General features: G+C 40.3%; 1 protein-coding gene across 1 annotated transcript in view; it reads left to right on the forward strand.

Moving 5' to 3' along the window:
• The first annotated feature begins 16,219 nt into the window (after positions 1–16,219).
• Positions 16,220–23,251, forward strand: part of LOC124789906 (ras-related protein Rab-34-like) — a 102,060-nt gene continuing 95,028 nt past the window's right edge. The window contains exons 1-2 of the mRNA XM_047257424.1: positions 16,220–16,368; positions 19,148–19,390. Coding sequence (XP_047113380.1) covers positions 19,152–19,390 — 239 coding nt within the window. The 5' untranslated portion in view covers positions 16,220–16,368; positions 19,148–19,151. The remainder of the gene's footprint in view (positions 16,369–19,147; positions 19,391–23,251) is intronic.

The raw sequence follows: 23,251 nt of genomic DNA on the forward strand, positions 1-23,251 counted from the left end.
TTTTTGTACCTATTATTGTGAGGATATATAAGGTTGCGATTTTTGGCCACACGACAGTCAGTCCATGGCCAAGTTTCAGATAAGTAACATGCGCTGGTTAGAACAACAATGCTTCAAATTAACTGTGGAATAAGTGTTAAACAATTAAGCAGTGTGTAAAAACAGTGACAGTGTCTGCTCCATACATACCTGATGTGTTCTTCAAGAACTGTGAACTTTGTGGTTAGGTTTCACTGCTCGTAGATGTTCAACAGTAAATTATTGTAGCAGTATGTGGAGGTTCACCTGCAAACTACACTACTGGCCATTAAAATTGCTACACCAAGAAGAAATGCAGATGATAAACGGGTATTCATTGGACAAATATATTATACCAGAACTGACATGTGATTAAATTTTCACGCAATTTGGGTGCATAGATTCTGAGAAATCAGTACCCAGAACAACCACCTCTGGCCATAATAACAGCTTTGATACGCCTGGGCATTGAGTCAAACAGAACTTGGATGGTGTGTACAGGTACAGCTGCCCATGCAGCTTCAACACGATACCACAGTTCATTAAGAGTAGTGACTGGCATATTGTGACGAGCCAGTTGCTCGGCCACCATTGACCAGACATTCTCAATTGGTGCGAGATCTAGAGAATATGCTGGCCAGGGCAGCAGTCGAACATTTTCTGTATCCAGAAATGCCTGTACAGAACCTGCAACATGTAGTCGTGCATTATCCTGCTGAAATGTAGGGTTTCGCAGGGATCGAATGAAGGGTAGAGCCACGGGTCGTAACACATCTGAAATGTAACATCCACTGTTCAAAGTGCCATCAATGCGAACAAGAGGTGACCAAGATGTGTAACCAATGGCACCCCATACCATCATGCCGGGTGACACGCCAGTATGGTGATGAAGAATACACGCTTCCAATGTGCGTTCACCGCGATGTCGCCAAACACACATTTGACCCTCATGATGCTGTAAGCAGAACCTGGATTCATCCGAAAAAATGACGTTTTGCCATTCGTGCACATAGGTTTGTTGTTCAGTATATGTATGCAAGGGTAACAGCAGCCATGGTCTCCGAGCTGATAGTCCATGCTGCTGCAAACGTCGTCGAACTGTTCATGCAGATGGTTGTTGTCTTGCAAATGTCCCCATCGTTGACTCAGGGATCGAGACGTGGCTGCACGATCCGTTACAGCCATGCATATTAGATGCCTGTCATCTAGACTGCTAATGATACGAGGCCGTTGGGATCCAGCAAGGCGTTCCGTATTACCCTCCTGAACCCACCGATTCCATATTCTGCTAACAGTCATTGGATCTCGACCAACGCGAGCAGCAATGTCGCGATACGATAAACCGCAATCGCGATAGGCTACAATCCGACCTTTATCAAAGTCGGAAATGTGATGGTACTCATTTCTCCTCCTTACACGAGGCATCACAACAACTCTTCACCAGGCAACGCCCGTCAACTGCTGTTTGTGTATGAGAAATTGGTTGGAAACTTTCCTCATGTCAGCACGTTGTAGGTGTCACCACCAGTGCCAACCTTGTGTGAATGTTCTGAAAAGCTAATCATTTGCATATCACAGCATCTTCTTCCTGTCGGTTAAATTTCGTGTCTGTAGCACATCATCTTTGAGGTGTAGCAATTTTAATGGCCAGTCGTGTATTAATGAGGCTTAAACCCCATTTTTCAGCCAGTGTAGCAATGTAGTACGTTGACACCGAGGACAACAAACGAAGAAAAAAAAAAGCAGGTGGAACTGCTCCATGTTGGCAGATGATGTGAAGTGCAGTGCACCAGCGGTATGCTGCTGCAGTGCGTATCCAGGTATTGTATAGAGGGTTATAGCAAAAACATTATGGAAACATCACCTACAAAGAATGAGTTCACAGAGAATCTCACATTTGACCATGATATATCATCTGAGAGAAAGAAGGGATGTAATAAGACCCACAATGAAATAGCAGTGAAGAGTGAAGACAGAACAGGCCCAAGAGCAAAAGCCTTAAAGTGTACAAGAAGAAGAAGATTGGTACACATTGTTCAACAACAAGCTGTGTCAGGGTATTGTCCAGTGGACCTGCTGCCTAGTCACTTTTCAGGGAAAAGCATGTTGCCAGATCTACAGCAGAAACAGCGTATGTTACAGCATCCGATGCACCCATCTTGAAAACATACTGCCCTTTGGTGACAGCTCTTCCTCGGCAACATTTCTTCTTTGTCATCTCTCTTCCTGAAATTAGTTGCTATAGTAACCCAATTGTTAAATGATGGACACAACATCCCCCCACCCTTGAACCATGGATATACACACTGGTGGGGAGGCTTCTGTGACTCAGCAATACAGTTAGCCATACTGTAGGTGCAACCACAACAGGGGGGTATCTGTTGAGAGGTCAGACAAATGTGTGGTTCCTGAAGAGGGGCAGCAGCCTTTTCAGTAGTTGCCGGGGCAATAGTCAGGATGATTGACTGATCTGGCCTTGTAACATAAATCAAAGCAGCCTTGATGTGGTGGTACTGTGAACGGCTGAAAGCAAGGGGAAACTACGGTCATAATTTGCCCCAAGGGCTTGCAGCTCAACTGTATGGTTAAATGATGATGGCATCCTCTTGGGTAAAATATACTGGAGCAAGAAGGCAAGAAGTTAAGGAGATGGGACCTGAAGAAACTTAAAAAACCAGAGTTTCTAGAGGGTTTCAGAGGGAGCATTAGGGAACAATTGACAAGAACAGAGGAAATCAAACAATGGAAAATCCAGGATGGAATGTAACAATACCAGAGAAGGAAAGTTGCTACTGGTGAGTAGAGATGCTGAGTCACGATAGGCACAACAAAAAGATTCACACAATTGTAGCTTTCGGCCATAAAGTCCTCTGTCAGCAGTAGACACACATACATACACACACACTCACGCAAATGCAACTTGCACACACATCTGCAGTCTCAGTGGTTTCAGTTCTCTGAGACTGCAGATGTGTGTGCAAGTTGCGTTTGCGTGAGTGTGTGTATGTGTGTCTACTGCTGACAAAGGCCTTTATGGCTGAATGCTACAATTGTGTGATTCTTTTCATTGTACCTATCGCGACTCAAGAACAGAGGAAAGGAACACAAAAGAAGAAGAATGGGTAGATCTGAGAGATGAAATAGTGATGGCAGCAGAGGGTCAAGTAGGTAAAAAGACGAGGGCTAGTAGAAATCCTTGGGAACACAAGATATGTTGATTTTAATCGATGAAAGGAGAAAATATAAAAATGCAATAAATAAGCAGGCAAAAGGGAATATAAATGCCTAAGAAATAAGACTGACAGGAAGTGCAAAATGGCTAAGCAGAAATGGCTGGAGGACAAATGTAAGGATTTAGAAGCGTATATCACTAGGCTAAGACAGATACTGCCTACAGGAAAATTAAAAAGATCTTTGGAGAAAAGAGAACCATCTGTATGAATATCAAGAGCTGAGCTCAGATGGATAACCAGTCCTAAGCAAAGAAGTGAAAGAAATGTGGAAGGTGTATATAGACGGTCTATACAAGGGATGCACTTGAGGGCAATATTATGGAAATGGAAGAGGAAGAAGAGGAAAATGAGAAGGGAGATATGACACTGCATGAAGAATCTGACAAAGCCCTGAAAAACCTAAGTCAAAACAAGGTCACAGGAGTAGACAACATTACGTCAGAGCTACTGATAGCTTTGGGAGAGCCAGCCACTATAAAACTCTTCCATCTGGTGATCAAGATGTGTGAGACAGGTGAAATACTCTCAGACTTCAAGACAAATATAATAATGTCAATTCCAAATAAAGCAGGTGCTGAGAGGTGTGAAAATTACCAAACTATCAGTTTAATAAGTCATGGCTGCAAAATACTAACACAAATCCTTTGCAGAAGAATGGAAAAACTTGCAGAAGCCAACCTCAGGGAAGATCGGTTTGGATTCAACAGAAATGTAGGAACATGCAAGACAATACTGATCCTACAACTTCTCACAGAAGATAGGTTAAGGGAAGGCAAACTTACATGTATAGCATTTGTAGACTTAGAGAAAGCTTTTGACAATGTTGACTGGGATACTCTCTTTCAAATTCTAAAGGTGGCAGGGGTAAAATACAGGGAGCAAAAGGCTATTTACAATTTGTATAGAAACCAGATCGCAGTTATAAGAGTCAAGGGGCATGAAAAGGAAGCAGTGATTTAGAAGGAAGTGAGTCGGGGTTGTAGCTTATTCCCAATGTTATTCAGTCTGTAAAGGAAACACCAGTAAAGGAAACGAAATAAAAATTTGGAGTAGGAATTAAGGTCCAGGGAAAAGAAATAAAAACTTTGAGGTTTGCCGATGACATTGCAATTTTTTCAGAGACAGCAAAGGACTTGGAAGAGCAGCTGAATGGAATGAACACTATCTTGAAAGGAGGATGTGCGAAGAACATCAACAAAAGCAAAATGAGGATAATGCAATGTAGTTGAATTAAATCAGGTGATGCTGAGAAAATTAGATTAGGAAATAAGACACTTAAAGTAGTAAATGAGTTTCGCTATTTGGGGCGCAAAATAATTGATGATGGTCGAAGTAGGGAGAATATAAAATGTAGACTGGCAATGGTGAGAAGAGCATTTCTGAAGAAGAGAAATTTGTTAACATCGAATGTAGATTTAAGGGTGAGGAAGTCCTTTCTGAAAGTATTTGTATGGAGTGTAGTCTTGCTTGGAAGTGAAACATGGATGATAAACAGAGAATAGAGGCTTTTGAAATATGGTGCTACAGAAGAATGCTGAAGATTAAATGGGTAGATCACGTAACTAATGAGGAGGTACTGAATAGAATTGGGAAGAAGGGAAATTTGTGGCAGAACCTGAGCAACAGAAGGGATTGGTTGGTAGGACACATTCTGAGGCATTCAGGGATCGCCAATTTAGTACTGGATAGAAGCATGTGGAGTAAAAATCGTAGAGGGAGGCCAAGAGATGAATAAAGCAAGCAGATTCAGAGGGATGTAGGTTGCTGCAGTTACTTGGAGATGAAGAGGCTTGCAAAGGATAGAGTAGCTTGAAGAACTGCATCAACCAGTCTTTGAACTGAAGACCACAGCCTAAACTTGAAAACTTTACATATTTACTACTCTCAAGAAACCTTATGATGATCAGCTTCTATCATTAAATTTCTATACAGTCCACACAACAGAGGCCAGAAGCTACACTTTACAAGCTGAGGATACTCCAATTCTATGTTGTAGCAGAAAGTATTAGAGACACTTTAATAACAGTGGCTTTACACAACGTTCACATTGGAAAACAACAAGAAGTACAAAACAAGGCTGAAAAGAACACACTGACTAAACAGTCAAAGTACATCCTCACAGAGGTGGTGGTCAATGTGTGCTGAGCCGACTGCCGCCACAGAGAGTGATTTATAGTGATAGATGACGGGCAGCCGAAGCGAACCAGTGAAGTGTGAATGAAAGCACGGGCTACCGAGTCAGCTGACTCGGCGAAGCGGTCAGCCTCCACCCACCTACTAGTCCAATAGATCGTAGAAAGAATGTATTTGAAGTTTTCTGAAGGAGGATGGGGACCAATCAGGTCAAGATGCACATGGCGAAAATGTCCTTTTGGGATGTCTAAGTGTTTGAGAGAAGGTATCGCATGTCAACTGACCTTGGTACATTGTCAGGGAAGGGACGGTGCGCCCAGGTGTGACAGTTGCTTTTGATGTTTGGCCAACAAACGCTCAATAAGCAAGCGCGTGTGGACTTTGATGCCTTAGTGGACTAGTTCTTTTTTGAATGGTGTTGAAAATTGTGCATCACAGCACTGAAGGAACAATGGTATGCAGCGTGTCGGTAGAAGTGTCACACAACACTGGAGTAGCTAATCCAGGTAGTAGTCGTGAATCCACTATAAGGAATGTAGACAAGTCTTTTAACAAGTTCTTTTCATCAGGGTTCTTGTTGCTGTAAGTGGGTCAACTCTTCCAGGTCAAGTGGCGAAGTAATAGAGTTAATTCTCAACATTCAGTCCACAGTGATACTGTCAGTACCTTTGATGTAATGGACATCCACAGTGCCCTGTGACGTAAGACTCATGCCAAAATCGACAAGAAGGGAGATGAGCAGTAGGGTTGCATAATGCATCCACGAGGGGGTGGAGATCCTTAAAAAATATTAACCTCGTGACCTTCAATGTCTTCTGGGAAGTATTTCACTGCCTCATAAATTGTGTATAGCTCCTTGTCAAAAGCCGACTATTTGCACTGGGAGGAGGACAATTTCTTGGAGAAGAGGCTATGAGATGTCGCCTATATGTTGCTGAGGCACAGGGCCAACAGAGGAGTCACTAGCATCCCTGGTAATAGAGACTCACGCATTGGCATCAGGGTGTGTGAGTGTGACAGCATTGAAGAGTGCAACCTTGAGATTTTCAGAAGCTTGTAACATAGCATCAGACCTGTTCACTCTATACAATCCGGAAGTGTTCTTGCCTGCTAAACCGTTCACGAGAGGGGCTTGAAGTGAGACACCATGGGGTATACGGCACCTGAAAAAGTTTACCATACCTAGGAACCTGAGAGGATCACGACATGTTTCATGTAAGCAGTAGGTCGGATATGAAGGCGATGTCATTGGTAGTTGGATGAATGCCCTTGGAGTTAACTTCACGACCAAGGAAGGTGACGCTAGTGCAGCAGAGTTGAGTTTTATTATGATTAATTTCAACATCACTGTCTGTGAGTACATACACATGCGATAGGTATTTCTCGTGTTCCTCATTGAAAGAGGAAATGATGTCGTCCAGATACGCATTGCAGAATGGCAGCAGGAAAAATAGAGAATCAAAAAGGGCTGCCAAGTTTGGATGGCACTTTTTCAGTCTGTAGGGCAAGAAAAAGTATTCGAATAAGTCAAATGGTGCAATGATGGCCGTTTTCGGGTGCCATCGGCAAGCATAGGCATTTTATGGTAACCATTTAGGCAGTCTATGATGCTAAATGCATGCATGCCATGCAGCTGTTGCACGAAATCTTTGATGTGTGGAATGAGATAATTGTCAATTATTGTGAACGCATTCAGTTCGTGTTATTCTCTGCACAGCCTGTAGATACTGTCTTTTTTAGGGACCGGGTAGATAGATGAAGACCTGTCACTAGAAGATGTGTGTACTAGACCTGCGTGTAACAGCTCCTGCACAGCGGCCTTAGCATGGTGCAATTTGTTAGCTGTCACACACCTAGCCTTGTAACAGACGGGAGGGCCTTCCATGGTCATTAGCCTATGACAGGTGCCAATGGAAATAAGCCACAAGGCACACAAAGCGGGAGGGAACGTCACATTAAATGTTGATACAGAAAAGGGCCGCAACCAGCTGACTGAGCATATTGTTGCTGGCACAGAGGGTGTCGATGTCACGACATTGGGCAAGAGCTCAGTGAGGGAGTAAGTGAGTTGAGCTGGCAGAAGTACACAATTGAATGATGGATGGATGAGCATGTCACAGGTAGACGTTGGGTCTGTAGCCAGTGGAATGAAGGAACCTGTTTTGTGTGTGCCAGAAGCAGCAGCACAGTAGACTGGGTGTCAAGGGTGAGGGAAAAGTGCCGGAGGAAATCAATTCTGAGGACAGGACTCTCAACATCCACCATGTGGAAGATCCACGGGAACTGCAGATCAAAAGTGAGCTGCATCTGTAGCACGGCTGCGCCATAGTCTTTCATGTCTGAATTATTAGCTGTGCAGAATGGTCCAAACTAGGACAGGATGCTTGACAGACTGCAAGCTGGTGGGATAATGCTTGCATCCGCTCTGGTGTCAATCAGGAAGCGCATATTGGTTAAACTGTCAAGCACATGGAGGTGTCCAGATGTGAGGTGATCATTGGATGATGTATGTCGAAGGCAGTGACCTGGAGAAGTGCAGGACATGGCACCTACTGCAGCCCGTGTGACGAATTTTCCATCGCACACAGGGAGGGGGGATTAATGAGCAGCATCCTCAAAGTTCGCATGGAACCAACACAGCGAACAGGTGGGATGGGGAGCAGGACATGAAGTTCTGACATCTGCCACTGCACTGCGAGTCGACAAGAGCAGAAAGTGAGGAGTGGGGAGCAGGAAGTGTCGATGTGTGGCTGGTCTGGCACTAGGTGGCTGCACAGCTCCATCGCATGATGTGAGAGACCTCGCATGACCTACTCCAAGTGGATGACAAGAAGGGGTAGTAGAAAATGAAGCAGGATTGCCGATGCAGGAAGCAGAATCCGGTCTTGCAGAAGACACAACTTGACACAGATGATCCACATGCCGAAGCCTTTGTTCCAGTGGTTCTGTCACCGACCGTGGTGGGGGGGGGGGGGGGGGGGGGAGGGGAAGGTGGGGGTCAGGACGATATTGCTGATAAATTCCAAGTTGTTGTGTAAATGTCCATCAGAGCATTCAAAGCATGATGCTAATGTCCAGAATGGAGCCCAACAGGGCGAATCACGTGAGAGAGTGATCCTTGTTGAGGGAGGGGGGGCAGCTTAGGGAAGTGGCCTGGGAGTGTGGCCAGAGCCAGCACCAGAGCACAAAACTGTGTATTGGACGAGGGCAGTACGTGCGACAGGCCGAGGGCAGCGTGTGACAGCAGTATGGTGCCCAACGTCTCGGCTGTGGCAGGGAGCCCCACTTTGGAGCATGACACATCGCGGCAGATGTGGATGCAGGTGCGAATGCGGAGGAGATAACCAGCATGGTAAGAATGGTCATGGCTGTTATATCATGAAAGGATCCAGAATTCCCGAACTGAGCGGACAAGGTGGCATTGCCCGAGGGCCAAAAAAATGGCATAAGCAGCGAGAGGTATATGCTTACGTATTGCACAGTCTGACGCAGGGATAATATGCCCGGATCCTGTTTGATCACCATTTGTTCGAGTTGGGCGTTCGTTGTGCTATAACCTGAAGTGTCCAAGATGACTGCCATCAAGAGGATGGGGAGGGGTGGCAGGGGAGGCGGCAGAACCCGACCAGGAGATGTGAAATCAGAGTGGAAAACAATGTTTGATGCACTTGCAGCAACACACTGTACTACACTTGAATATAGGGGTTGCCATGCAACATTCAGTGTGTAATACGATGAGGAGGTACTTGTGAGAAACATTGTTCACAACAAATGGCGATAATCACTGAAGAATGTCAACGTGACGTAATAGTGCAGAATAAGAGAGCCACCACTGCGTGTACTGCGGTATTACGTTGTAGTAGAAAATACTAAGACACACTTTTTACTTAGATACACTTTATTAGCAGTGTCTTTACACAACATTTGCAGCAAAAAATAACAATAATGTACAAAACATGGATGAACATGCTGACAAAACAAGCCAAAGGAGTTCATCCTGACAGAAGTGGTGGTTGGCACATGTTGGCTGCCGCCACAAAGTCTTAACAGTGGCAACATAATTAAGGAACAGTTTCAATGATGAACTATGCATCCATGTCTCTCCACATATTAAATGTCCATAAACAATTTAAATGATGATTGTTTATTATTAATTACTTGCTGAGTTAAGTTCCAGAAATTTTACAAAAAAATTTGACAAGAAGATATTCGCGTGTTGGGGGCTAAACTTGAACAGCTTAAATCACTGTCAGGGTTTCTACTCACAGACAAACATATGAATAATTATTGGATATTATAGATAGATTTTAATTTATAATGTGGAAAAGGTCAAAATTAGTGCCAATGGAAACAAAGTGAGGCAAGCAATAATCTAGTTTACCTACGGACTGCATGACTGGAAAACTGATCAAAATGTATGGATTATACATGGTGTAACAGTCAAACTTGCATTTTTTTTAAATGAGTGTAAAATAAACACAGATGCAGATATCAAAATTTTATCCATACAGTCCTATTCTACATTAAAAAGCATTTAAGAAACATCAACACATTTTTTCATTGTTTGAAAATAACATCAGCAAGATGGCATCCTTTTCGATCACAGCTTTCATACAGGTGATGTACAGAGCTGTCCATCACATGACGGAGCATACCCTGAGGAATTCTCTCGATTTCCAGCTGGATTCTTGCTTTGATATCACCAACGTTATGAGGTCTTTCTTCATACACTTTGCTCTTAAAGTAACCCCACAAGAAAAAAATCACAAGCTGTGAGGTCGGGTGGACAGGTGGGCCAAGCAATCACTCCACTCTTGGAAATCACCCGGTAAGGGAAAACTTCATTGAGAACATTAATGCTCACTGCATATTGACGAAGTTTAGGTCTGAAGGATGTCCTTAATATTGATGAATAGTGCTCAGTATTCACAGTAACAGACTGCCCTTTTTCATTCTCAAAAACATAAGGGCCTATTATTCCTGATGAGGACATTGCACACCAAGCTGTTACCTTGGTTGGGTGCAAGGGTTTTTCATGGAGTTGGTGAGGGTTCTAATCACTCCAATGTCTGAAGTTCTGTTTATTCACATGTCCACTGATGTGAAAATTTCCCTCGTCACTCATCCAGAGGTTGTGAACAAGCTCCTAAGTTTCTTCAATTATTTGCAAAAAACTTTCGCAGAAATGCTGTCAGACCACGAAGTTGATATTATTCAAACCGTTAACCACTTGGATTTTGTATGGGTGGTGACATAAGTCTAACCTCAAAATCCTTCGGACAGTCCACCTCTTTTCCTTGTTGTTTCATCAACATTATCAAAGTTTTCGACCCAAGTTTTTATTGAGTGAACTGAAAGTACTGCCCTATTACGATTAATTTGAAAATGCACCCGGAAACGACACTGAACGGCTACATAGCTACCGCTTTGGTAGAACCCTTTCACTGCAAACGACCGTTGTTGCTTAATCTACTGCTCCATAGCTACTGAAATGCTTTGTGTTGGGAAACGCAGTAGTGAACATGGTTACTCGACACCCCCTTACTTCCTACTCTTCCGAACACAAATAATAAATGCAGGTTTGACTGCCGCACCCTGTATTAATCATACCATTTATACTCTCGCAGGGATTCCCCTTTCCTGCAAGGTTTGGCTAGTTTATGTACTATTGTACACTGAATAATTAGCAAACTAACAAATTTTTTCTAGTAAATGCAGGCATTTTTGTATTCACAAAAATAAAGCCTAAAAAACTAGGTAACAGAATTTTAGAGAGAAGCAATATTCTGAAAGATGAAAACTTTAACTACAAATAAATTTTGAAAGAGAAAATTTTTGGAAATGGGAGTTAATCTTAAAGAGTAACTGAGTGGCTTTCAAATGATGTATGACAATACCTACTAGCTCTCTCTCCAAATTCCATCACCATTTCCATTCTGAGTCTTAAATCTTGAACATATACTCAGATTTAATAAAATCTCAAAGATATTTCAAGTACCAGCACATCCACTGTGATTTTTTATTCAGGTAAGTCATTGTTCACAAATTTTTTTTAAACTGCATATTCTATCCAAAATTTTGTTCTTAAAAATACGTCACTTGGTGCTTAACAATGTTTACTTGCAAACTGAGTGTACCTGACATGAGTCAGCATTGACTTACCAATGCTTACTTGCTGGGTGAGTTGACAATATGTTACTGTGAAACCTTTTAAAAACACAAATTTAAAAGATCCAAATTGTTTCAGCTTATGAGCCTAAGATGCGAATTACCAATTTTTGAAATAATGAAGAATAACAAACTCAGAAAGTAATCTATGATTCAGCAAAATATAAAATTAATTTTATTGTCACCTTATTACAGCAAGTAAACAATGTTGAGAATTGTCCTTAATATTTCTGCCATCACACTGTCGCTTAAATTCATGTAAACAATGATGGGAACACGACTTAATGTTGTTTACTTACTTGAAGAATTATTCACATTTACCTGATTAGCAACAACTTCTGAAGTGCATTTGCATTTGGGAATATGAGCAGGATATCTATCTGAATCTTAGTTATCCACTTCATCCTCTAATTTGTACAAATCATCCATGAAAAGCATTTTCTTGACTTTAACACTGCACACATTACAACTACTAACAGCCAAGTTTCAGCATTTTCCACTGTTTACATGCACACATCCTGATAAAGTTGTCATTAGTGAGAATCTGAAATTAGAGAGAGAAATGCCATTTCTTGGTTTATCATGGAACTATCAACTAATATAAATAAAGCATGTCACATACCATGTTTTATATGCAATAACTCTGTTTCACTGACTTTCCCTTACCATTATTTACAGTCAAGGTCTCCACAGGAATTTTTCAGAACAAGGAAAAAAGATAGAAAAAATTATATTATTACTCGGAGTGGATAAGAACAAATGGATGGCTGCAGCTTGCTCTGTCACAACCTGGCTTCAAACCTTCTTATAGGAATTTGGTGTTTACAGAGAAAATCTCAGCTTAACTCCTTGGACAACTAGTGTACTACAATTAATGAAATTAACCAACACCACAAAAGGGGCTAGACACAAAGACGTAAATGAAGTTCCATTATGTTTGTGAGAAATTAACAGATGGTTTCATTCCTACTTCATATGTTAGATCAGTAGATCAATTAGCTAACAAGTTCACAAAAACACATTCAAAAGAAAACATTTCAAACAAATTGCAAATCATTATCAATTGTGTCTTTCACACCGGCAAGCAAGATGGGAGTGCCGTGTAGTGAAGCTTTTTGTGCAGATTAAATCTGAATATCTACACATAAATAATGTTTTAGTGTGTTTGACGTATTACTCGCTTTTTATCATTGGCACTTTTAACAGACATACTGTCTTTTATTCCATTACTTACCCTTTTCCTATCACCATTTTTAAATTTCTATTTCTTGTTTTTAATATGTCTTTTTCTAACAAGAAATAAAACTCATGCATCAAAAGCTTTATAACTTTATTACATTCTGTCCAACGCTATCAAGTTTGAGAATTATGACAGACTAACCTGTAGTATAGCTTAAGGTCTAGGTCTGGTGGAAGATACATTTAATAACAACTTCTTTTTCTTTAGCCTTTATCCTGTATCAGCATAGAGTTGGCATCGTTATGGATGGATTTGGCATGGTTAATTTAAGGGGTGGCCAGTTGCCGTTCCTGTTGCCATCCTGTTAACCCCCCACCGTCTCTAAGGAATGTGTCTAGCCCAACTGTCTGCGTGCAGTGTTGTTCATGTGAAAGTGAGTATAGAATCGTGTATCTGCGACGGGTCTTGGGTACCAGCCTAGTATTCACCAAGTAGGATTTGGGAAACCATCTAAAAAACACATCCAGGTTGGCTGGCACACCAACCCCACCATTAATTTTCTGGGAGAATTCAATCCATGATCGGCACATCTCCCCATCCCAGAAGAGATGCTGTAACACACACAGCTACTCAGACAGGTTGACTTTAAAAACCACTGAATAAAACAAACCTGAGCTAGTTGGAAGAGCAAAATTTTTGAGTCGCCAATAGATCATAACATGACAGAATAGAGCACAGAGTTGGCATGGTTATGGGTCTTAAGTCATAAATTAAATTTAATCTTCAATTGTTTCATGTTCCATGGATTATTTTGTTCTATAAATCATAATGATGCAGAACGAGTCAGTTTACATTCACATTGCAAGTTAATTTGTAAAGATGGCTACCTGCTGAACATTTATAAGTGCTCCCTCTTTTTTTAAAGGAAAAAAAGAAAGAAAAAAGAAACAAATGTGAGTTAGTGAATCCAACTCACTAGCTTGTATGCTTCACAATAATAGAAATTCTTCTATGGAACAGAAGGAGTGATCAAGAAGAAACTTTCGCAATTTGTTTTCAGATTTTACTTTGCTGTCTATCAGGTATTTTATATCACTAGGTAATTAATCAAAAATTTTTGTTCCAGCATTGGGCACACCTTTTGCATTAAAGACAACCTTAATGCCAAGTAATGAATGTCATTTTCCCTTCTGGATTATACACAACAAACTTCATGACGGACTAAATATACTGAGAAGCAGTAGTCACAAGGTCAACTCCTTAAACAGCTGTTTACAAGATGATCATGGGTGAGCACCCCATATTGTTCTTACAGCATGTTTTTGAGTGATGAAAACTTTCTTTCTTAAGCAATGACTTATGCCACTGATGTGCTCTACCCTATCGTTTTATCATCTACATGTGGAACCAAAAATTTTGCTCTTCCAACTAGCTCAGGTTTGTTTTATTCTCCCAGAATTACCCCAGAACAAACTGCCTGTTGCCTTCTGTCTCAGATTCTTCAGCCAACGTTCGAGCTTGCAGCTGCAGACTATATGTACATGACGCTCGGACCCAGTCCACCACCAGCAACTGAAGGTGAAGCTTTGACAATGCCAGCCACTCATGCTGGCGAAACATCAGAAAAATCATCACACGAATGACAGGTGAAGAACCAAAAACAACAGAAGCCAACAGGCAGTTTGTCGACAAACACCCACAAAAGCCTTAATAATTTCATATTACCCCAGAATATTATTCCATATGACATTAAGGAATGAAAAGTTGCTAAATATGTTAACTTAATGATTCATCCCTCCGCAAGATTTGCAATGATTCTAAGTGAAAATGTGGCCGAAGTAATTTATTTTAGGAGTTCCACCTATGCAGAGGTTCAAAAGTGTGGTGACAAAACCCATCATACAGAAAATAATATATCCGTGTAGTGTACAATGAGAAACGGCAAAGATGTAGAATGAAATTCAAGTTGTTAAACATTTTACCCACAACATATGTGAAATATGTGTGTGTATAAAATTTTAGGTCACACTAAAAAAAACATTTGCCAGTTTCATAAAAATAGTGAGGTACTGGTACCATCACTACAATAACAGAAATATTGGAGACAGAGAACAATACAACAATGAAACAGTCATTATGAGAAAAGTGTACAGAGGGATGTGCCTATACACAATATAGACTTGCACCAAAGTGCCTTCCAATCATTGTTATTCCAGGAAACATTTATGCCTATGCCTTTAAGAACACTGTGAGAAAAATACTGGAGGAAATCCAATCAACTCCATAAATTGTTCTTTTTATTATTATTTTAAGATTTAATCAACACTGTGATACTTATACGTAAATGTACAAAGAAGTAAATATATCCTCACTTTCATTCAATTTTGATATATAGTAATCATATATACTTAAACATAAGGAAAATAGTTGTTACACAAGAATAGTGTTTAAAATAAAAAGTCGCATGCTTCACTCTTTTTACATTCACACACAGAATTATAAAGTACACTAAGTTAAAACAGTTACACAAACATAATTACAATAATTATATGTATAGAAATTAAAGGAATACCCACTTGAGAAAACTATAGAATTACAAAAGATTGAATGGCTGTACTCGTAGTTACCTTCAGTTACCGAAATTCCGTCACTGCCGACAGACACATTTAAAAGTGAGGAGAAAAAAAAAAAAAAAAAAAACATTCCTTGCTGTCGGAGATGTTATCAGTTCCCCATTAAGGTACTAGTGGTACCGAAATTTAGAAACAGCTTTTTAACTTTTAAATTTATCTATTGGCAGTAAAGATTAGCACGACTGCATATTAATCTACTGTTGTAGTTACAATGAAAAGCAGCTCGTTTCAGAAGGTACTACACCTGTTACTGGTTCGATGAAAGAACTTTCATCGTTAACCATTTTTAGTTGATTACGTATTGCTTGAAACATTTCACGGAGCAACAGTATTAACTTTTTTACGCAACAGTATAAATGCTGTTGTTACTACGGAAGCATCCTTTACGTCTAATCTGTTGAAATCTGCTGTGCTACGAATCTCTCGAGAAATATTAACATTTGTTAATTTTAGTTTGATTCACGAGGCAACAACGATTCAGAGAGTAATGACATATATTCTGTATACATTCGGTTCCATTTTATGATGGCCTATTACAATTAAAGACAATGTTTCTCCAGACATCATTTCAAGCAAACCGCTTTGTTCTGGTTTCAGAGTAGGCAACTTAAAATTTTATAACGACATGACCACAGGGCACTGCCTGCTCGTAATGAGGCAATATACAGATTACTAATTGTTTATAAAAGTAGAGTTTTCTTTTTATTGTAAAAACTTTCTGCACTGATATAACAATAAACTTAAATAACGGAACAGTGCCCAGAATAGAAACTGCATTTGTTGTTTAGCGTATCTATGTTGGCAACGGTTATTTACCTCGTGTTGCCATGGTTTCAGCGTCTTGCTTAGGGGATTAGCGGTGGTCTTGTATGGTGATCGGCGCATACTGAAAGTAATTAACTTGATAATAAATAGCAATTGTACCAGAAAGCTTACGGTCAGAAGATGCATATAATCTATATCAGCTGACGGCAGTTTTCATAAGGCTTTCTTTGCAGAAAAAGTAAGTACGGTACGGTATAGATTTTTCATATCACCTGTTGATATTTTAACACTAAAAAAACTCGCTATGTTTTGCTCTAACAGTCAGTTTCAGAATTTGGAATGCGTTGACATATGATTGTCAATATGTCCTGATATCAACAATAATGTAAATATATAGAACATGGCACGAACAGAAATTTCAGGACCATCCCATCACCTGTCTGGGCATTCAGTAATGAAATGTATTCGTAAGCCGAGTAGTGAAATAATGACATAATATAGAATTATGCCTATTTGTTTATGGCGGCGCAATAGGTGAAAATTTTTACTCATTTAATAAAACTTTTGTTTTAAATTTGGTCAAATGTTCGGTACCGGTACTTTTACAGTACTTCGATCAGCATAACGTTCGCACATACCATAATTATCTCTCTAATGTGTTTAACAATTACTTACGCAAATAATAAATTAAGTAAATAATTGGGCAGCACATGGTGTGATTTTCATCTTTATTTAGGAATGTGTGCACAATTTGATGCATGTTAATTTAGATAGATACATTGAATGAAGGTTCTGCCTATCAGAGAATAATTCGTATTTTATATATGAAGGAGTCGTCAATTCCTCAGAGCTTCCATCTCTGTGTGGTATGCTTAGGCCTAAATAATCACAATTACTGTCGGATTAAAAAGAGGGCGAGCTAGGTCCAAATTAAATATGCCTGAGCCTCACACGTTAAATACAATTAGGATGGTACTTATGTTTTGAGGACTGCTGGCACTGGTCTGTTAGAAAATGGCAACTAGACACAAATACATAGCAACTAGCCTACTACTTTCTTCACATTAACCACCACATTCCATGAATTCCATTGTAAAAATTATACATGCCAAAGTTGATCCAAACTTAATTTTTATTACTAGCTGACTAATAGTTGGCAAACAAACTCCTGAAAGGAATAATTGTAAAGCTATAAGAATTAAGAAATAGTAAAATTCTTGATGAAGCATGACACTCAGTTACAGTCGAAAGCTATACTGATTTTTATTGTTTTGCCACAGCAGATTATTTTGTAAGATGACAGGCAGTGAAAATACAAAATATGTAGTATTATTTTAGTTTCCATGTTAACCCAGAGAGAACTATCTCTGTGTCAAAGCTAACCAGTTCATTGTCTCATATAAAAGGAAATTTTACACATGTTTATAGTGACAGTGTAATTCTAATATGAAGAAGATCAACTACTTGCTGTATAGATCAGGATTTAAACTGTATATAATTACATGGAGAAAAAAAAACTCAATTGCTGATGGTAATGTATTTTATCATAGCATGCGCACACATATGCACATGCTTGCGCACCCCCTCCCCCACACACATCCCTCACTCTCCCCCTCCTTTTCCCTCCCCTCCCACCTGACTATGATCTGGGAGTGTGTTGTGGTCTTGCCTGTAGTGAGTTGGCAAAAACTGAAAGAGGTGAAGACTGATGGTGAAAATGGGTATAGTGAGGAATAGAATTACAAGAGTGAAGTAAGAATCAGCTATATGGTGAGCAAGAGCAGTGGGATATATTCACAAGTCACTATTAGTTTTTGACGTTTGCATTATACTGTAAGTAGTGAGATTAGTAAGAGTTAAAATAGTTTCCTAAAAATTACTGATGTTCCGCTACAACTGTAGCCTTGGCTACGTTTGATAGGTTTGTTTTCATACTGTAGGTGTGTTTGCTTTTATTATCATGCTACTGTTAAGTCTTGCTTATTGTTTCCTCCTGGGTGGCGTGAATGGCAGATGAACTGTTCAGTTTTTAAGAAGCAAGTGTGATGAGGAAAGGAATGATTCTGTGGTACAGCAGTTGTAGGCTAGAGAAACTGTACATAACAAGATAAGACAACTTGTGGGGACAGAAAAATTGGGAGAATTAAAATTAAATTCTTGAAAAGTCATGTTTATAAACAGCAAGGAAAAAAGAAAACTGAAGAGGTTTGTTGGACAGAAGGAAATGACAGATCGTGTGGTGTTGTGAGCAGATTGCAGCTAAAACTATTGAAAAACATATAATAATGCAAAGACATTAAATTAAAGGAAAGTAAAATGTATAAAAAGAAGTTGTTGAAGCAGCTAATTTATGAAGACGAAAGAGCAGGGCAAAAGAGGAAAAACAGACACATAAAAAAATTTATTAAAATATGCAAAAATCGTAAGGAAATATTGGTCACCATATTTATTCCAGTGAAATTTATTTGTAGAGTTTGATGATGTAGTATTCATTTATTGTGAATAATCCACTGCTGTTTAAAAAGAACAATAACATACATAATTACAAGATCAAAAGGAAAAATGACATTCATTACTCCACTTTAAGATTATCTTCAGCACAAAAAGGGGTACACAGTGCTGCAACAAAAAATTCTGATCACTTAAATAGTGATATAAAATGCCTGACAAACAGCAAAGTAAAATTTGAAAACAAAAAAGTTTCACGTTTAGAACTCCTATTCTGTTGAAGAATTTCTGTTATAATGTGTAGAAGGTGGTAGGTGGGAATTACTAGCTCACATCTGTATGTTTGAAAAAATATATAAATTTTCAGCATGTGTTCATATTTAAAAATAAATCTGCAATGTAAACGTATAGTGACTCATTTCATGTCATTATGATTTATCATGCAAAATAATCCGTGGAGCATGTGGCTAACTATATAGGCTGTGCTAGCAGCAGAAGAATACTAGATATTATGTTGATGTATCTATGTTGATTGTTCGTTATATTTTAAAGAAATGGTTGTTTTACAGGTAAATGTTGGAATCTCGATCAGCTGTTTTCAAAATGTTACGTGATAAGGCATACAAGGACAGACAAATAAACTCGTTTGTACCACCATACAATACTGATGCTACACCTTATCGACAGACTGACTTCAGCCTCGAAGTAAGAGAAGCTTGCAAGTCTAATGCCTCCATTACTACTGGGTTGAAAATATCCAAAGCTATTTTCATTGGGGATGTAGCAGTAGGTAAAACTTGTGTGATCAACAGGTAATTATTATATTTTGAGATTTCAGTTTATATATATATATATATATATATAAAAACCTGCATGGCTTCAGGTTTAATTCTGATATTTGTGACCAAGTTTAATACTTAGAAAACAAGGAGAGGGAAGATGCAACTAAATGGCTAACTTTAACAGAATATTTCACTTGCCAATTAGTTATTCTAGCAAATTTCATTAAAACAAATTGATATAGGTAGTAAATAACTTCATATTTACGAGGAGCACTCATGAAATTTGTACCATTTGGTAGAAAAAAGATAGAAATCTCAACTTTGACACGTTAATTAGTACAGTAGTACATCTCTGTATGAGATCCCCATAAGTTCATATGTTTTTCCCAGTGATGTCAATCTGCTGTGTGCCACGATTGTTGAACTCCTCACCTTGGCATCACTGATGAAGTATTGCCAATACAGCTGTCCCTAAAGTTTCCAAAAGAGGAAGAAATAAGTGGGTGGATGTGGAAAGATTAAACATAGCATGGGTGTAATCAAATAGCCACAATTCCGTGGACTGTCGGGGCAGGTACATTTTCATGCATGATTTGCTCATCTTTCACGATTGTTCCTTACCTCTTCTGCTTATCTCAAGCTGCAGGTTGGTCATAAGATACTGTTAATATCAGTAATGGTCTGCTCATTTCTTGCATAGTCAGCGGAGATACTTCATCTACAATCCATAAAAAAAGACAATGTAACTTTCCCAGAAGTTGGCTGTATCTTTGGTGGAGGGGAATTTTCTTTGACTGTCCTTTCTTGCAGTTTTGGGCCTTAATGCTGAAGCCAACTTCAACCCATCATGGTCATTGTTTTCCTTTTCTTTGAACATACTCAACATTTCCATTGCTGATACCATGTCCTACTTCATTTGAATGGACATTTAAAAATGGGGAACAATCAGGTCAGCACCAGTCATGTGCAGTACATCACTTTGGATCTTGTGCATTCTACAGTAATACCAATCTTTCTTACAGTTGCTTGGGGTTGTTCATGTTTGCCATGTTGCTAGTGGAGAGCAGCAGTGACAGCATTTTCATTAACTATGAAGTGTAGTGTTAGCCAAATACCAGCATAACGCAGGGGTGGATAAAAACACCAAAAGCACAACACATTACCGTGCCTAACGCAATGTAGGAAACCTATTGGCATTCGAAACAACTTCGAGTCATCTCAGAGTGGTTAAATACAGGTCCTGTATGGTGTTTATGGGAATTTTATATCGTTCTTCGTGAAAAAATTGTGGCAAGTTGAGATAATGGTGATGAAGGTGGATAGCCACCATGCGCCCTTATTTCCAAAGTAGACCAAAAAGGCTCAATAATTCTGCATTGTGGCGACTGTGATGGCCAAGGGAAACATCACAGTTCATCCTTTTGCTTACAAAATGAGTTCTGGATGATGAGAGCTGTGTGCATAGGGGCCCTGTCATCTCGGAACACAGCATCACCACTGGGGAACAGACATTGTATCATGGGATGGACCTCATCAGTCAAAATGGTCGCATAATCCTTGGCAGTAATGTGAGCTTGCAGAGTAACTATGGGGCTCACAGAATACCATAATATGGCTGCCCAAATCATCACCGAACCCCCACCAAGTTTGGCACATAAACTCGGCCATAAGTTGTAAACATTGTGAAAGAAGACTCATCCAAGCAAATGACTTTCTTCCATAGCTGTATAGTTTAGGTTTTATGTCTTTTGCTCCACATTTTCCTATTACTGGCATTTGCATCACTGATGAATGACTGGAATTCCAGCTTGCACTGCCGTTCTGTGCTTATGGAACTTCTTCCATGTTGTTTTGGTGTTGACAGGGTTCAAAAGTGTGACATTCAGTTCTGCAGTGACTTTTGCAACTGTCATCCTCTTATTTTTCATCACAGTACTCTTCAATGACTGTCTATCATGATCATCTAGACGAGACCTTCCCAGCCTCTCAAAATGCCAAACCCTTAGTGTGGTTCAGGTTCAGTGATGATGCCTTCATGATCTGGACCCAGGGCCAAGACACTCTATCTTCATTGCTTCACAACCTCAACTCCTCCTCTCCCATCCACTTCACTTAGTCCTCCTCAACCCAGCGTCTCACCTTCCTAGGTATTGCCCCACTCCTCTCTGGTGGCTCCATCCACATATTTGTCCACATTAAACTCACCAAGCACCAACAGTGCCCTCATTTCTACAGCTGTCATCCCACTCAGACCAAAAAGCTCTTCCAGGGAACGGTGTATATGTAATGATAAGAACTCCCTTGCTCAGTATGCTGAGGGTCTCGCCAAGGCCTTCACGGACAGGTGCTTACCCCAGATCTATTCTGCAAACAGGTCTTCCATGTCATTTCCCCCTCAAACCCCCCCCACACACACACACGCCATGAACTGGCCACAAAGGTGTGCTCCCTTCATCACCCAGTACTACGCCAGACTGGAATAGCTGAACCACACCCTTTGCCAGGAATTTGATTATCTGGCATCAAGCCCTGAAGTGAGGGACATCCTACCAGAGATACTTTCCCATCAGGAGCCGAGCCACGTACGAAAGCAGCCATGTCATTTGCCAGCTCTGCTGCAACCATTGCACAGCTTTTTATATTGGTATGACTACCAACCAGCTCTCCACCAGGAAGAATGGCTACCGCCAAATTGTGGCCAAGACCAAGGTAGACCAGCCTGTGGCACAACTGGCAGCTGAGCATAACATGCTTTATTTCAGTGGCTGCTTCACTATGCGAACCATCTGGATCTTCCCCTCCACCACCTGCTTTTCTGAACTGCACAGAAGTTAGTCAAGATTGTCGCACATTTAAAGAGCATCCAATCATATAAGCAGGAGTACTGTGTATCTCGATTTATGGTGGCATAAGAATTACTCCATTAAATTTCGGGAGTGCTTTCACCATAAACTTTGTTTCTTCCTTACAACACATTTTCTGCCTTGGTAATTATCCTGACCTCATCCTACAGCGATGTACTGTCCCCACATCTTCCAGCCAACAGTTTCCACCCCCCTCTGTCCTATCATTTCCTTTCCATTCTCATCTCCCAGACTCTATTTCCCGCCATCTGCCAATGCACCTGCCCATCTTTCCCTGCTCCTCTTCTTTTCACTCATTTTTCCCCACCTCCCTGCACCACAACCTCCTGACACTGTACCTGTTGGCATTGTAGTCCCTCCACACTCTGCCAGACAGCATTCCTCTGTGTCCCCACCTGTATACTACTATCCCTTCCCCATCCCCTCCAGACTGCTGTTGCTATCCCATATAATAGTTACATTCTGACTGAGCTGCAGGAGTTAGCGCTCATGTGTGCGTGAAGTGCTCTCACTTGTGGGTATGAATGGTGTGTGTTTCTCTGTGGCTGACGAAGGCTGTGGCTGAAAGCTTTGTGTAAGTGTCCTTTAATTGTGCTTGAAGAGCTCTCTGCGCATGCGTAACAAATGGGAGGGGAGTGTAGGGATGTTCATTGCTTGCTTCGCCTATAAGAATTCAGTTGACATGGAGCACTTCTCAGGAGCATTCCAAATATTCTTTGTGAGAGAATTTTACAGAAACAGTGATTTGGTGACTGCAGCATGGAGAAAATTTTGCAGTGGTCATGGATTGCATAATGTAAATGATGCTCCAAGTGTTCCCCGTATCCAGAAAGGGATCAAAATATTTTAGGAGACCAGTTCAACACTGGTCACACTGAAGTCCAAGCACCCAAGGTCATCAGAAATGGGTGAATCCATTTAAAGTGTAAATCTTTTTGCTCATGATGATCCTAAGCATGCAAGTTCTTTAAATGTGTATAGATCATCACTGCACCAAAGTCTGCAAAAAGACCTTAAGCTGTGCCCT

The sequence above is a fragment of the Schistocerca piceifrons genome, chromosome 3, assembly GCF_021461385.2.
Source record: "Schistocerca piceifrons isolate TAMUIC-IGC-003096 chromosome 3, iqSchPice1.1, whole genome shotgun sequence".
NCBI classification, from domain to species: Eukaryota; Metazoa; Arthropoda; class Insecta; order Orthoptera; family Acrididae; genus Schistocerca; species Schistocerca piceifrons.